This window comes from Lampris incognitus, chromosome 10 (assembly GCF_029633865.1).
Source record: "Lampris incognitus isolate fLamInc1 chromosome 10, fLamInc1.hap2, whole genome shotgun sequence".
NCBI classification, from domain to species: Eukaryota; Metazoa; Chordata; class Actinopteri; order Lampriformes; family Lampridae; genus Lampris; species Lampris incognitus.
Window position 1 is genome coordinate 38,278,566 of NC_079220.1, and position 14,755 is coordinate 38,293,320.

General features: G+C 41.2%; 1 protein-coding gene across 1 annotated transcript in view; it reads right to left on the reverse strand.

The window, feature by feature from the left end:
* Positions 1-14,755, reverse strand: part of cacnb1 (calcium channel, voltage-dependent, beta 1 subunit) — a 481,576-nt gene that overhangs the window by 47,648 nt on the left and 419,173 nt on the right. The window contains exon 13 of the mRNA XM_056288701.1: positions 14,496-14,591. Coding sequence (XP_056144676.1) covers positions 14,496-14,591 — 96 coding nt within the window. The remainder of the gene's footprint in view (positions 1-14,495; positions 14,592-14,755) is intronic.

Below are 14,755 nucleotides of genomic sequence, written 5' to 3' on the forward strand. Positions count from 1 at the left end.
ATCTTGGTAATATGGGATGACGATTTGATCATAGCAGCTAGCAACGAGGGTGTACTGAAAAGCGTAAAGGGGATGCTCACCGAAAGGTTCAAAACGAAAGACTTGGGAAAGTTGAAACATTTCTTGGGGATAGATTTTGAGCAAGCAGAAGGTCAAGTTAAAATGTTACAGAAGAGATATGTGAGCAAAATACTGGAGAGATTTGAAATGCAGGACTGCAGGTCCAGAGAGACTCCATGTGAGCCAAAACTTGAGTACTCAGAAAATGCTGAAAAAATGAAAGAGCCAAGAAAGTACAGTGAGGCAGTGGGAAGTTTAATTTACTTGTCCACATGCATTCGACCATATATAATTTTCGTGGTCAGTAAACTATCTCAGCACTTTGCTGAACCAACAGAAGAACACTGGAACACTGTAAAACACGTGTTCAGATATCTCAAAGGTACAGCAGAACAGGAGTTATGCTTCAAGAGAAATGACACAGATAGTCTAGGTCTAAGAGTGTACAGTGATGCTGACTGGGCATCAGTTGTAACAGACAGACGTAGTACATCAGGCTATTGTGTCAGTCTAAGTGAAGGAAGCTCTTTGATCTCATGGAAGACAAGAAAACAACTGACAGTAGCACTATCTACTTGCGAAGCAGGGTCCTTAGCATCAGCCATACAGGAATGTATCTACCTAGAACAGCTACTCAGAGGTATAGACAGATACCAATATATATAAACAAAGGTGTATGAAGACAACCAAGGTACTATATCCCTAGCCATAAACCCAGTAAACAGGCAGAGGTGCAAGCACATTGATATTAAGTACCACTTCGTAAGGGAAATTGTAAATAATGGAAAGGTAATCTTGGAATACTGTCCTCCTGAGCAAATGATCGCTGATGTAATGACAAAGCCAGCCAACAAGCTAAAGCTAAAGAGGTTTGCTCAAGACATGTTTGGCACTTAGAAGTGCAAAGAGTGTGTTCTCATTGTCAAGGTAAAGAAGATGCCTTATTTTATTGTTATTTTTTTTTGCTGTTGTTTTGTTTTCCAGGTAACCCTGTGAACTAAGAGTGAGAGGGGATGTTAAGTGTTGTTATTTGATGGCGCCCTTACTCATTGTATTACGGTACCGGCCGTATCATTGTTCTGTCTAAGGCTTTGCGGTACATTCAGATGTGACGTCGCCACGTTCTCTGTGTTGTAAGTGTGTTGTAAACTTGTTGTACGAGTCAGTATCAGACAGCCAAGACCTGCTGTATTTGCCTAAATAAATATGCCTAACGTTAAAGGCTTAAGATAAAACCGAATCAAGCTTTGCTTATCCTCCATACACAAGACGAAGATTGCGCACCCCAGCTCAACAGAAACAGTACCTGGCGAATGGAGTGATGAACGTCGTCAGCCTGGCACTGTCGCTGTGCAAAGGGATCTGGAAAAATCCCGAGGCTGCGTTGAGGCTGGAGAACACCATTGCTCCGCTCAGCTTGGCTATGATCTCCTCCGGTGTTGGTAAGATGACTCTCTCTCTCTTGACCTGTTCATTCAGTTTCTTTAGATCCACGCATATTGGACTTTTTCAGACATTTTCAGGGCGGGCACCATAGGGGCACACCAATCTGTCACCTCTGTTACCTCTATAATGCCGTTCTCCACCATCCGGCACAGCTCCTCTCTAACCTTGTGCATTAGCGGTTTTGGGACCCTGTGCGCTGTGTGCACTGCATATGGTGTGGCATTGTCCTTTAACTGTATCTTTACAGGCTCTGTATTGAGAGTGCCATGCTCTCCAAATGCATAATGGACTTCCTCGATTTGCTTCACAAGGCCCATCTCTGCTGTAGTTGAATGGCTGAGTAAGTTATTGACACTCTGCCCTCTGATAACATACACTGGGAATGAGTATGACTACATAGTGCATGCTCGAAATTGCCCTTGACAATTCAATTGACCCTCTGGACTGCATAGTGAAATGCTGGTCTGCTTCAGTTCTCTCTCTGGAATTAGCATATTGAAAGTCTCTTCACACATAACACTAGCGTCTGCTCCAGTATCAATCTTAAACTCCACTGGTGTTGCACCAATGAGAAGCTGCACTGTCCATTTTTCATCATTCAAGTTTGCATTCACTGATCCCAAAAAGTATGCATTCTGCTCACCAGTCATTGTAACTTCACTCACCGATTTGCTCTTCTCCCCCAATGTCCATTTTTATTGCACTTGTTGCATGCTGATTTGAACACTGGGCATCTTTCCTGGTTTTTTGTTGCATTTTTCCACATCTGCCGCACTTTCCTCCGCGCTCCGTGTTGCTGGAGTCTTTGCCTCCTTTCTGTTTAGCATTACGTTGTCATTTTGGGTTTTTCTTTTGCACGCCCTGTGCGTGCACCTCTTGCACAGCTGCTGCAGCGCTTGTAGCTTCCTCTTGCTTGCTAATTTGCATGCTAACAGTCTCTGACTGACGCACTGACTGTATTGTTTGTGCTATCGTGAGGTCATTCACGAGTTGCAACTTACAAGACTGCTCTTTATCTAGAATCCCTACCACGATCCGGTCACGAATATTCTCATCCCTATTTATCCCGAACTCGCAGTGCTCTGATAGCTCATAAAGGGCTCTGATAAATGTCTCTGCTTTCTCACCTGGCTGATAAATGTCTCTGCTTTCTCACCTGGTTGAGCAAACAGGTGGAACAGTTTCTAATCAGTCTCTCAACATCTAATTCCATGCTAGGCAAATGGAACTTGCTCCTCAGATATTGTTTTGTACACACCACTCCTTGGTGTGTCTCGTGTGTGATCCTCAGCGCTTGTTTCACCATGGCTTTTGGTAACACAATCCGGTGTCCTCTCAGTATAAGTCCTTCGGCTGTACTTAACTCTCCTGCACATCAGTTGTATGGCTGCAATTCCTCTGGGACTGGGTTTGACCATTTTCCTGTCTCCACACTTGTCTTCAACTGTTTGAATGTTTCGTCCTCAGTCATTGCCTGTTTAATGTCCTTAAGTGTTATTGCTTGCACATCATGCATAGTCACTGAAAGCACTCTGTCCACACATTTTTCCACATACCCATTATCCTCTGTCTCTGGTAAGGGAAGTCGTGATAATGAATCCGCCACATTGAATTTTCGTACTATGTGTTCGATCTTATAGTCATATGGTTGTAGTCTCAAGCCAAGTCTCTGTATTCGGGGTGGTAACAGTGTTTGCTTTCTCCGGGTTAACATGTAAATGAGGGGTTTGTGGTCTGTTTGCAGTGTAAACTTGCCCCTCCCCCCACAAGTATGTTCTAAAATGTTCCACTGCCCAAATGCAACCGAGAGCTTCACGCTCTGAGAATAGCAGTGTTCTGCTGGAGTCAATGAACGGCTCGCATAGGCTATTGGCTCGTTCTGTCCATCTGACTGGGTTTGTACCAAGACCGCTCTTAGTCTTACTGGGCTCGCATCACTAACGACTACTGTTGGTGCATCTAGCTTGAAGTATGCTAGGCATGGCTCACTTACCAATGCTTCTTCCATTGCTTGGAATGACTTTTCTGTTTCTGTGGTCCATTCCCATTCCTGTCCTTTTCTAGTCAGATTCCTTGGTGGTTCTGATAGGTTTGCATAGTTCGCTATGAACGTCATCAGAAATCCGCAGGTGCCTAGGAATGAGCGGAGTAACTGCACGTTCTCTGGTTTTGGTGCTTCACAAACTGCCTCGACCTTCCTTGGATCTGGTTTGATTTCTTCGTTATCACATGTCCAAGTATCTCAATCTGTTGTAATCCGAATATGCACTCGTCTCTGTTCAGGGTTAGACATCTGTCCATTAATCTTTGGAACACTTGTCTCAGTCTCTGTTCAAGTTGCTTGTCGTCTTCAGCAAAGACCACCACATCATCCATATAACAGACAGTACCAGGCATTCCACATAACATTGAATCCATAGCCTTCTGATAGGCCTCAGGTGCACTCGACAATCCAAACGGGTTTTTTCTGAAACGGTAGCACCCTCTGTGTGTGATGAACGTGGTCAGGTGTCTTGATTCAGGGGCTAATTCACACTGCCAAAATCCTTTACGTGCATCCAATTTGACAGACACTTTTGCTCCCTGCACTGCTTGTAAGATGCTATCAACAGTTGGTACTGGATGTCTTTCTCTGATCACAGCACGATTAACTCCCCTAAGGTCTATGCATAGCCTCACTTCTTTGGTGTCTTTCTTTTGGACAATTAGAATACTGGAAACCCATTCTGATCCTTCATTCACTTCCTCCATTATTCCTGGGCCAGCATTTTGTCTAGTTCCTGGTTTACGGCTTCTATCATTGGATAAGGGACCCTTCTTAAACCCTGAGCAACAGGCGGGACCTTCTTGTCGACTGTAACTTCATGACTGTAACCCTTGAGTTGACCTAGTCCTTTAAAGAGTGGTAGGTATTCGTTTGCTAACTCACTGAATCTCTCTGTCTGGCCCACTGTGTTCACATTTACCCCAGGGTTCAGTATCTTTAAAGCAAAGCATGTTTTCCTCCCCAGCAATGTCTAAACATTTCCTTCTATCACATATATGTCACCTTTTATGACCTTGTCTTGCCATCTCAACTCTGCCTGAAAATAACCTGCACATTTAGGTGGTGGAGTAGTCTCTGGGCATAGGCATAGAATCGCTTCTTGGTTGGCTTCAGTCCTGTTCTATTGGAAAATACTCTCTTATACAGATGTTCTCTTATGAAGTTTCTACCACTTCCTTTATCTATAAACATTTTCAGCTTTAGTCCATTTACTCTTATTGTCTCAGTAACTTCAGGATCGATAGCATGAATGAACTTATCTGAATCTGAGTCAGAGGGCTCTAATTGGTTTACCGGATTTGGAATTTTCCTTATCCTTATTTCTGTCTTTATTATTGTCACATTTCTTTTCCTCTTGTGCTCTATTTTTCTTTCTGCACTCTCGCAAAGTATCCGATTTTCTTACAGAACAGACACTTTGCTGTCTTGGCGCCACATTCCTCTGCTGTGTGAGTTGCCATTCCACATCTGTAGCACTTGGTGTCGCTGTTGAGTCGTTATCCATCAGCATGTCTGCTTCCTTCTCGCGCTGCGGCGTTCCTTTGATCAGCATGTGTGTGCCTCCTCGTGAAGTGAACACGGTTGTGTTTCGCCCTGTAACTACTGTTCTCAGAAAACAACTTTGATTCTGCTTGAGCAGCTTCAAAAGCAATCGCAGTTGACAGTGCTTTGTCTAAAATCAGTCCTTCCTCCTGTAACAATTTGTCACGCAATTTTTACCAAGTCCAGTTGCACTTGATTCAACTCATTTGGATACACGCAATTTGTATTGCACATTTGTCCACAATCTGATCTCTTAGCATATCATTTTCTAATGCGCTGAAGTCGCATGATTTTAATGCGTTCACAAAAGCATCTATAGACTCGTCTGGTAACTGAGCTCTCTGTCTAAATTTGTGTCTTTCCAAAACCACATTTCTCCGTGGCGTGAAATATGCATCTAGGGCTGCAACAGCCTGAGTATATGTACCTTTCTCTCCCGGTAGATTAGCAAAAATGCTCTGAGTGGGCGCTCCAATACAATGCAACACAGTAGCTCTCCTGTGCATGAATAGTTCCGCTGGCGATTTCAAAGAAATTATACGAGTCCTTCCATAATGTGTATTCCGTGAATAAATCAGATGCTCCGAGGTTCAGTGGGATCGGTGGGACTAGTTGAGCATGGTAGGCGGGTCCTGGTGCGGCTGGGGCTGCGGCTTGCTGTCCTCCAGCCATGGCTATCGAATGCTAAATTATCCTAGCCTAGCTTACTTTTCTAGCAGTTCCAAACTTGCACTTTCCTGGCGAGGTGAACGTGAATTCCGTGTCGTCCTTCATTGCCTTTGAGTTCGTTGCACATTAGCAAACGATCATCCTCGTCGCCATAAATGTGTTGTTTAAAGAAGCAGGCCTTGGTTCTTTTAACTTGCTTTAATAACATGTATTCCAGTTCAAATCATAGCATTCACTTTTGATCTACTATCTCACTTCCCTTTCGTTCTCAGTTCTATTGTTTTCACGATATCTCATCCACTCTGTCTAATCAGTAATACTACAGCTATCATTAAATTAGGTATCTCTGGCCACAGACTGAGCTGGTTACGTTCATCAGGTACATTAATAATGTTATTTTGTTAGTCAGTAATATGTTGATATGTTGATAATGGTAATACTAACTGTGTGGGTAAAAGTAACAGAAATAAATACGTTAGCTATATTAGCTACCAATAATAGCTAGTAGCAAGCTTAGCTTGGAGCAAGCAGGTATTTTTGTTGATTTTGGATGGATTAAGCTGGCCATGGGGTCTGCTATACTGTGAAATCCATTGCCGACATTGCGCTTCTTGCGTTCTGGGTTTCGGGAAGGGAAAGAACATTACACTCCCTCCAAACTTTTCAGATATCTAGTATCCGATTTGCAGATCCCATAGGCACACCGTTTCAGCATTTTTCTGTCTGTTTGAAAGCTTGACGGACCTCCTTCACATAGAAACCGTTGCTAAGGTAGTGTAACCCGTGGAAATAGGTACCACACAGGACACAATCACTACTTTTGGGGTTCTTTATTTTTTGTGTTATCACTCTAAATTGAATTGAGCAATTAAATCCCACCTTTATGGTTTGGGCAGAAAGATTTAATGAAAAACAAATTTAAAAAAAACCAAACAAACTCAAAAACAAATCAAAATACGGCAGTGGGCTTATCAATTCCGTTTCCTTTGACAGGGACCTCCAAGTTGAGCTTCTGGCTTTGTTCAAAAATCCTAATATCTTGCTAATCACGTTTAGACCAAGATGTCGTCTAGATAAACTAACATAATCTGAAAGATTAGGTCACTCATTGTAGCCTGCATGAGCCTTTGAAATGCTGCAAGACCGTTGCAAACCCCGAACGGCATCTGTAAGTACTCAAATAAACCAAACGGTGTGGTAAAGGCTGTCTTTGGTCTATCTCTCTCATGCATGGCCACCTGGTGATAGTCACTTGCCAGATCAATTGCCGAGAAGAACTTGGCCCCCCTCAGTGCATCAAAGCTCTTGTCTATTCTAGGCAAGGGAAACACATCGCGTACAGAGAGATCCTTTATGTAAACCTGCTCCAGAGTGCTCAGGACCTCAGACTGGGGCGAAGGTTTACCTTTCAACACGACAACGACCCTAAGCACACAGCCAAGACAATGAAGGAGTAGCTTCGGGACAAGTCTGTGAATGTCCTTGAGTGGCCCAGCCAGAGCCCAGACTTGAACCCCATTGAACATCTCTGGAAAGACCTGAAAATAGTTGTGCAGCGATGCTCCCCATCTAACCTTACAGACCTCGAGAGGATCTGCAGAGAAGAATGGGAGAAATACCCCAAATATAGATGTGCCAAGCTTGTAGCTTCGTACCCAAGAACACTTGAGGCTGTAATTGCTGCCAAGGGTGCCTCAACCAAGTACTGAGTAAAGGGTGTGAATACTTATGTACATGCAATATTTCAGTGTTTTATTTTTAATAAATTTGCAGAAATTTCAGCAAAACCTTTTTCACTTTGTCATTATGGGGTATTGTGTGTAGATTGATGAGAAAAAAAGGAATTTAATCCATTTTTAATCCAAAATGTGGGGAAAGTGAAGGGGTGTGAATACTTTCCGGATGCACTGTAGATTCATGATTTGGACTGGGAATATATGACTGTCAGATATCACCAAAGTAGGCAAAACTACAAGACCACTTGGTAAAGCAGTGCTCACAGGCTCTAACAGCAGTAAGGGGGCGTCATCGTTCACAGTCCTAAGTCCCTAGCCATAACTCTAGCCACAGATGAGGCTGGTACATGGACTACATCTCTCCCAGAGACTCGAGCGTAAGTAGCCTGTTCTGTCACCCAGGCTGGTTGTATTTGCTGAAAAGCCTCTCTCCAACCTGAATCAAGCTGGCAACCCAAGGTTGTGTCAAACTCTGCCTGTGCTAACTGCCTGCACTTCTTGACAATGTTCATGCCAACCAGCCCAGGACCAGAGGGAGGAGTTCAGTTCATCGTTGACTATCAGGAACCCGCACTCTGATATAGTCATACCCATGGTCTCCACATCTAATTCTACATAGCCTAAGTAGGGTATATCCAACCCATTGGCTGCTGTTATCTTTAACCACTCAGATGTGGAGAGCAAGTCATCATCTTCTCCAGACAGATGGTGTCTAAAGAAGCTCTCTGTGATTGTGCTGACAATACTACCAGTGTCAAGTATCCTACTTTTGCTAGTGCTGTCTTTGTATGAGCCACTAATTTCCCCTCGAATTGCTTGGCTCCTAGCATCCGAGGGAGTCAGTTTTCCTGGGCAGGAGACGGCTGGACCATCACTTTGTCCCGGCCATGAGTTTGAGTACACTTCCTGGCTATGTGTCCCACCCCCTTGCACTTGAAACATATGGGTTGACCATCATCTGTATACGTTGGCTGTGCTCTAGTCCTACGGTCAAACTCTTGGGTTGTCTACTGTGTCTTATGTACTGTGAGTCCCCTAATAGCTTTAGTTAGCTCTGTGATCGTTCTATCTTGCTCAGCTAGCCGTCTATCTTGCTGTGCTACCACCTTTAGGACATCATTTATAGTAACAGGCTGGTCATTGACAGATACAGCTGGACACTGTGGCTCACAGGATACCTCAGACTGTACTTGTCTGCTCTTCACTACTTCTGGACTGTAAGACCTATCGTCCTCCCTTGACCACAAGATTGCCTCATTATGAGCATCAAGAAGGTTTGACTGGGGCCGGTCCCTGACAAACTTGCGGAGCTCTAAGATTTGCATCTCTCAGACCTTTAATGAACCGATCTCTAAGGATTAATTTCTCATTAGATATGACATGTCTTGACTGTTTGGTTACAGAGCTCAGTATCTGGGACAGAGCATGGGAGTAATCACGGAGGTTTTCACCTTCTGCCTGTTTACGTTGGTAAAAGGTCTGCGAGAGCTGAGTAGCGCTGCGCTTCTCCCCAAATGCCTCACGTAAGAAAGTGAAAAGATCACTGGGTGGACCTGACTGATCTCCCATATACAGCCGCACCTCTTCTAGAGCAGGTACTCTTAAGAGGGAGAGTATGAAGTCACACTTCTCTTCTCTAGACTGTTCCCTGGACCTGAGGACTCTTTCCACTTCCTCAATGAATTCCTCCACTGACCTCCCATCCTATTGAAATCCCCAGTAAAAGCTTGGATCTGCATTTCTCTTGGTATACAGATGATGTAAGAACGTGTGGAGTTATTGCTACTGTCGGCCCTACTAGCCATTGTTTCATCCCTCCATCTGTTAGGCTCCTGAATGTGGTTCAGCAGTTCCTCCATAGTGTCTCTATTACCACTAGCACCTCCCTCTGTGACCTGGTCACCCACATTAGCCCCAACCTCTCCTTCCCTTGATTCAACAGACATTATTACATGTGACTACTAATATATTATACTCAGTCCAATATGGAGCAACAGTCTCAAGGATATTTATGTAGCAACAGTCTCTTGATGATGCAGACTCCACCAGAACTTGCTTGTAGATGACTGAAGACTCCAACAGGAACCACAACCACGGCCGGAAAGATGATCTCCCTCACATGTAAGTTAGCAGCTGTCGTCACTGGCTCCCTCTGGAACACCACCAGTCATCTCTCCCAATAACTGCTCTTTCACCAAGCTGGCCACTGGGTCACCTTTCACCGTCTGCCAATCTTCACCCCTGCCGTATTTTTATGATTTTTTTTTTCTAGCATCTGCCCTTGCCAGTTGGTAAATTTCCAACCCCACTCCTGGTACCAAAATTGTGTAACCGTGGAAATAGGTACCACACAGGACACAATCACTACTTTTGGGGTTCTTTTTTTGTTGTGTTATCACTCTAAATTGAATTGAGCAATGAAGTTCCGCCTTTATGGTTTGGGCTGTAGATGTAATGAAAAAAAAAACTCAAAAACAAATCAAAACTCGGCAGTGGGCTTATCAATTCCATTTCCCTTCACAGGGACCTCCAAGTTGAGCTTCTGGCTTTGTTCAAAGATCCTAATATCTTGCTAATCACGTTTCGACTTCCTCAAACAGTCTGTACATCCCACGACATTCATCGCGCTATTTGCACCCATGGATTTCATTAGATAGACTCAGAACGCATTTCGCCTGCATGTCTCAGCTTACTCAACCGAAAAAAGGACCAGAATCCCCTGAGCACAAGAAGAAATTCGCCAATCTCGTCCTCTAGTGGCACGAGATTGTAACAGCTAAGAGTTAACCCTTTTATGATCTTTGTTGTTCCCTTAGCTATAATCTTACATTTTAAAATGGTTTGTATATATGAATTATATTTTAACATAACAATAACTGTAAATACCCCTTCCCTTGTACATAGTTAAACCAAAATAAAATCTATTCTCTTTTTTATACTGAACATATTTACACAGGGTACATGGAATTTACCACCTGGCACAGTAGGATTGGACAAGCACCGTTCTTGGGCGGTACTTTGCGAAAGGTCAATTCCAAAACCATTTAAAAAATCCCCAAATTATAGACAGCCTAAGACCTATCACATTGTTGAACAAGGACTACAAGTTATTAGCACATATTTACACAAATCGGCTCAAAAAATTTATATCTCAAGTTGTCAGTGAAACTCAGTCAGGTTTCTCAAATGGTAGATCTATTTATAATAACACCTGTGTTATTCTTGATATACTAGATTACAGTGAAATGATTGAGGATAAGGGTTTCATTTTATTTCTCGATTTCAAAAAGGCCTTCGACATGATTGATTGAAGACCCCTTCATGGTCCATACTTTGAAGGCATTTGGTTTGGGGACAATTTCATAAAGGTCATAGAGACTTTACCAGGACATTAATAGCTGTGTTTCATTACTTCATGGTACCTCGCCTCGTTTTGATGTTCAGAAAGGAATCCGGAAGGGTTGTCCGGCGAATCCAGGTCTATTCATTTTGGTGGCAGAAATGTTGGCTATTATGATAAAGAACTGTGAGAACTTGAAAATACTTGACGTATTTGGTTCAGAACTTGTTATAAGTCAGTTTGCGGACAACACAACCCTGTTTCTCAAGGAGGAACATCAGATTCCTGTTGCTATATAGAACATTGAACTTTTCTCAAAGGTCTCTGGACTAGTGCTAAATATTCAAAAATGTGCATGGCTGTCTATCCATGAATGTGCACAAACTGTCATTTATGACAGTTAATACAAGTTAAACTGTAGACCTGTTAAAACTGTGGTAAAATACATTGGTATATATGTAACAAAAGATCAAAAGGAACATGAAAAGCTTAATTTGACCAACAAAATAGATGAATGTACACATAAACTTAATGTTTGGTTGCAAAGGGATTTATCCATTTTTGGTAGAATGTATCTCACCAAAATGGAAAGTAACTCTAGAGGTGTTCACCCTGCATCTTCACTAGCACTTAGTTCAGATTTTAAGTCTATAAACCAACCCAACTTCAATTTTATATGGAGGAATCAAACACATGTATGAATGGTACTTTAAAACTGAATTGGCTGAAACAATGTGTTAAATCCCCTGACAGTATCTGGCATATATTCCCCCAAACTATATTTGATAAGATGGGTGGTATAGAATTTATTTTAGAATGTGATTTCAATGTAACCAAGTTACCTCTTAAGCTTTCTAAAGATCATCAAAGAGTTTTAATTTTTTGGAAATGATTTTACAATCACAACTTCACACCTCACAATACACCATTGTGGAACAACAGATACATACTTTGCAAAGGAAAATCTTTGTTCTATAGGAACTGGATGGATAGAAATATTTGGTTTGTAATGGACCTATCAGATGTAAATGGGGATGTACTATCTTACAATGATTTTTGTTATAAACCTAATTTTGATTGCAAACTCAATGAACTTAAATCTCTTATCAATGCCATACCCAATACATTTCTTATCTTACCAAAAAATATAGCAGTGTATTCTCAGTCCCCATCCCATCTCCCAACATCTTTTATAAATGGAATTCATTTTCTTGATGAAAATTGTTCAAACAAATTCACTCGGGTCTATTATAACAAACGATTTAGACCCTGCTCAGTCCTATAGAAATATTTTAAACATTTTTGACCAACAAACAGTATCCACATTGAGAACCACATTCTTCAAATACCCAGTTCCACCCAAAACAAAAGAAATTCACTACAAAATAATGAACGATTTCTATCCTTCCAGTGATTTTTTTAAGATTAGGATTTGAGAATAATGAATATGTTTTCTGTAATGGTGATATTGAAACAAGAGAGCATCTCCTTGTTTCATGCCCTCATACCTAATTGTTCTGGAAACAATTTATGGAATGGTTAAGTAGAAAAACCACAACAATGCATATTATAGATCATAATAGTATTATTTTGGGTGTGTCATTAAAAGATAAAAAAATTGGACCTCCTAATCAATGTTTTACTTATTTTTGTCAAATGTTTTATTATAAGGCTAAATTTATTAAGACTCCCCCAACTTCATGTGCTACTATAATGAAACTCAACTCTATATTAAGTCCCTGAAATCAATGAACTCAAAATGTGCCAAAGATCTCTATGGATTACTAGAAAATGATCTGACCAACGTAATATCTTATAAACTAACAATCGTTTAGTCAATTTAACGATTTAGTTCTTTTACAAACCCCAATTCCAATGAAGTTGGGATGTTGTGTAAAACGTAAATAAAAACAGAATACAATGATTTATAAACCCTTTTCGACGTATATTCAATTGAATACACAACAAAGACAAGATATTTAATGTTCAAACTGATAAACTTTACTGTTTTTTTTGATGCAAATATTCACTCATTTTGAATTTGATGCCTGCAACATGTTCCAAAAAAGCTGGGACAGGGGCATGTTCACCACTGTGTCACATCACCTTCCTTTTAACAACACTCAATAAGCGTTTGGGAACTGAGGACACTAATTGTTGAAGCTTTGTAGGTGGAATTCTTTCCCAGTTCTTTCTCCTACCTCCTACTTCCTGAGTCTAAGCGAGGTCTTGGTGCTGCCACCCAGTGGCGCTAAATTGCAATTGCAACAAATTATCTATTTACATTTATACTGTCCAGAACAAAATGTGCTATATAAATAAACTTCCGCTGCATTGCCTTTCATGTTCATATGTTGTGTAAAATACAGACCTGGACCCTACTAGAAAGCAATATAATGTGGGAGTTTACTGAAAAACAGTATGATCTTTTTTCTTGCAACTATAGCTCCTACATGCACTGTACTTATGATTTGCATGGATCTGAAATCACTAAATTTTGCCACTGTCTGTCCGAATCACTGGCAGAGAATCCATGAAATATGAAAACTATAGTTCCTGGTTTGCTGGTACCTTCAGTAGGCTACACTGAAATAAGCTAAATTGTACATGAAAATGCGAATAAAAAATACTACAAAGAGGTGTTATAGCGAATGCCACCAAAGACGACATTTCACAGATTGTCTGCAAATGACGTCACTGGGGGACACTTTTCCACACAAGTTTGATACTGAACTGTTCAGTATGAACCAACCCAGTATGAGGCTGCTAATGGAGTGAGAACCCCGTAGAGATAATTTTTGGAAACCATGGTTGTTTCCCTTTCACATGATTGTTTTCTAATTAGTCAGTTTGTTTTTTCTGCTAATTCAGATAAACTGACATTGAACTGGTGCCAAAGCATCTTTTTAAAATGTCAATCTGTGGTTTTTCTCTCTTAAGTCTTAATTTTATTCATTTGAAATGTGATGATTATATGATGGTTCTTTTGGACATAAAATCAATATTACAGTAGAAAGGTGTTCAATATAGCTGGATGTAGCAACTCAATTGAAGATATGCAGTCAATACTAGGCCTACTTCCTATTTCTAACCTAAGACAATGATCCTGTATTGTTGTGTTCACAAGAAAGTCACACAACAGTTGTGCTTAACACCCTGGCCTTGTTTATGTGAATCTATTATGTTTATTTGAATGTCTTATGTTTATGTGAATGTCTTATGTTTATGTTTATGTGAATGTATTATGTTTATGTGAATGTATTATATTTATGTGAATGTATTATGTTTATGTGAATGTAAACCTTGACAAAACATGTAATCCATAAGAAAGGACAGCTTCACCTAAAGGGAGCAACATGGAGTTGTACACCAACATACATCTGGCTGCAGGCTTCATAGAAGTGCTCAGAGCCGTTCCTGGACAGTTGTATAGTTACTATATAGTTATGTAGTTATGGTGTCTGGAGAATACCGTTCATCTTTTCAGTCAGTTAACTCAACAATGTCGTGTCTATTTTAACAGCAGTTTGCTCCAGCACCTTGTGGTTCAGAAGAATGTTGTTTTCAAACTGTTATTCTCTGGTTCCACATGCTAATTCTGCTACACTGTACACACAGACTTATGAGCATGATATAGTAAGGAAGAGAGACTTACAGGAGGGCACTGTGCCAGCTTGTCTGCTGCCACCATCTGCACATTCAGGTGCTTGGCTTGGGACTTCCCTCTGGACTTGATGAGCCTTTGGAGGACCTGAAAATGACAATGATGCTAGAATTCCACTGAAACAAAGAATAAATATGCAATTACCTCTCACCCCAGCCGGGTTTAGTCTCTCCTCCACCATCCAAATGACTGTCTTTATTTTGTTCTTTTCTTTTAACATTTTGTTTAAAGTTACTCTGTGTTTTGTTGTT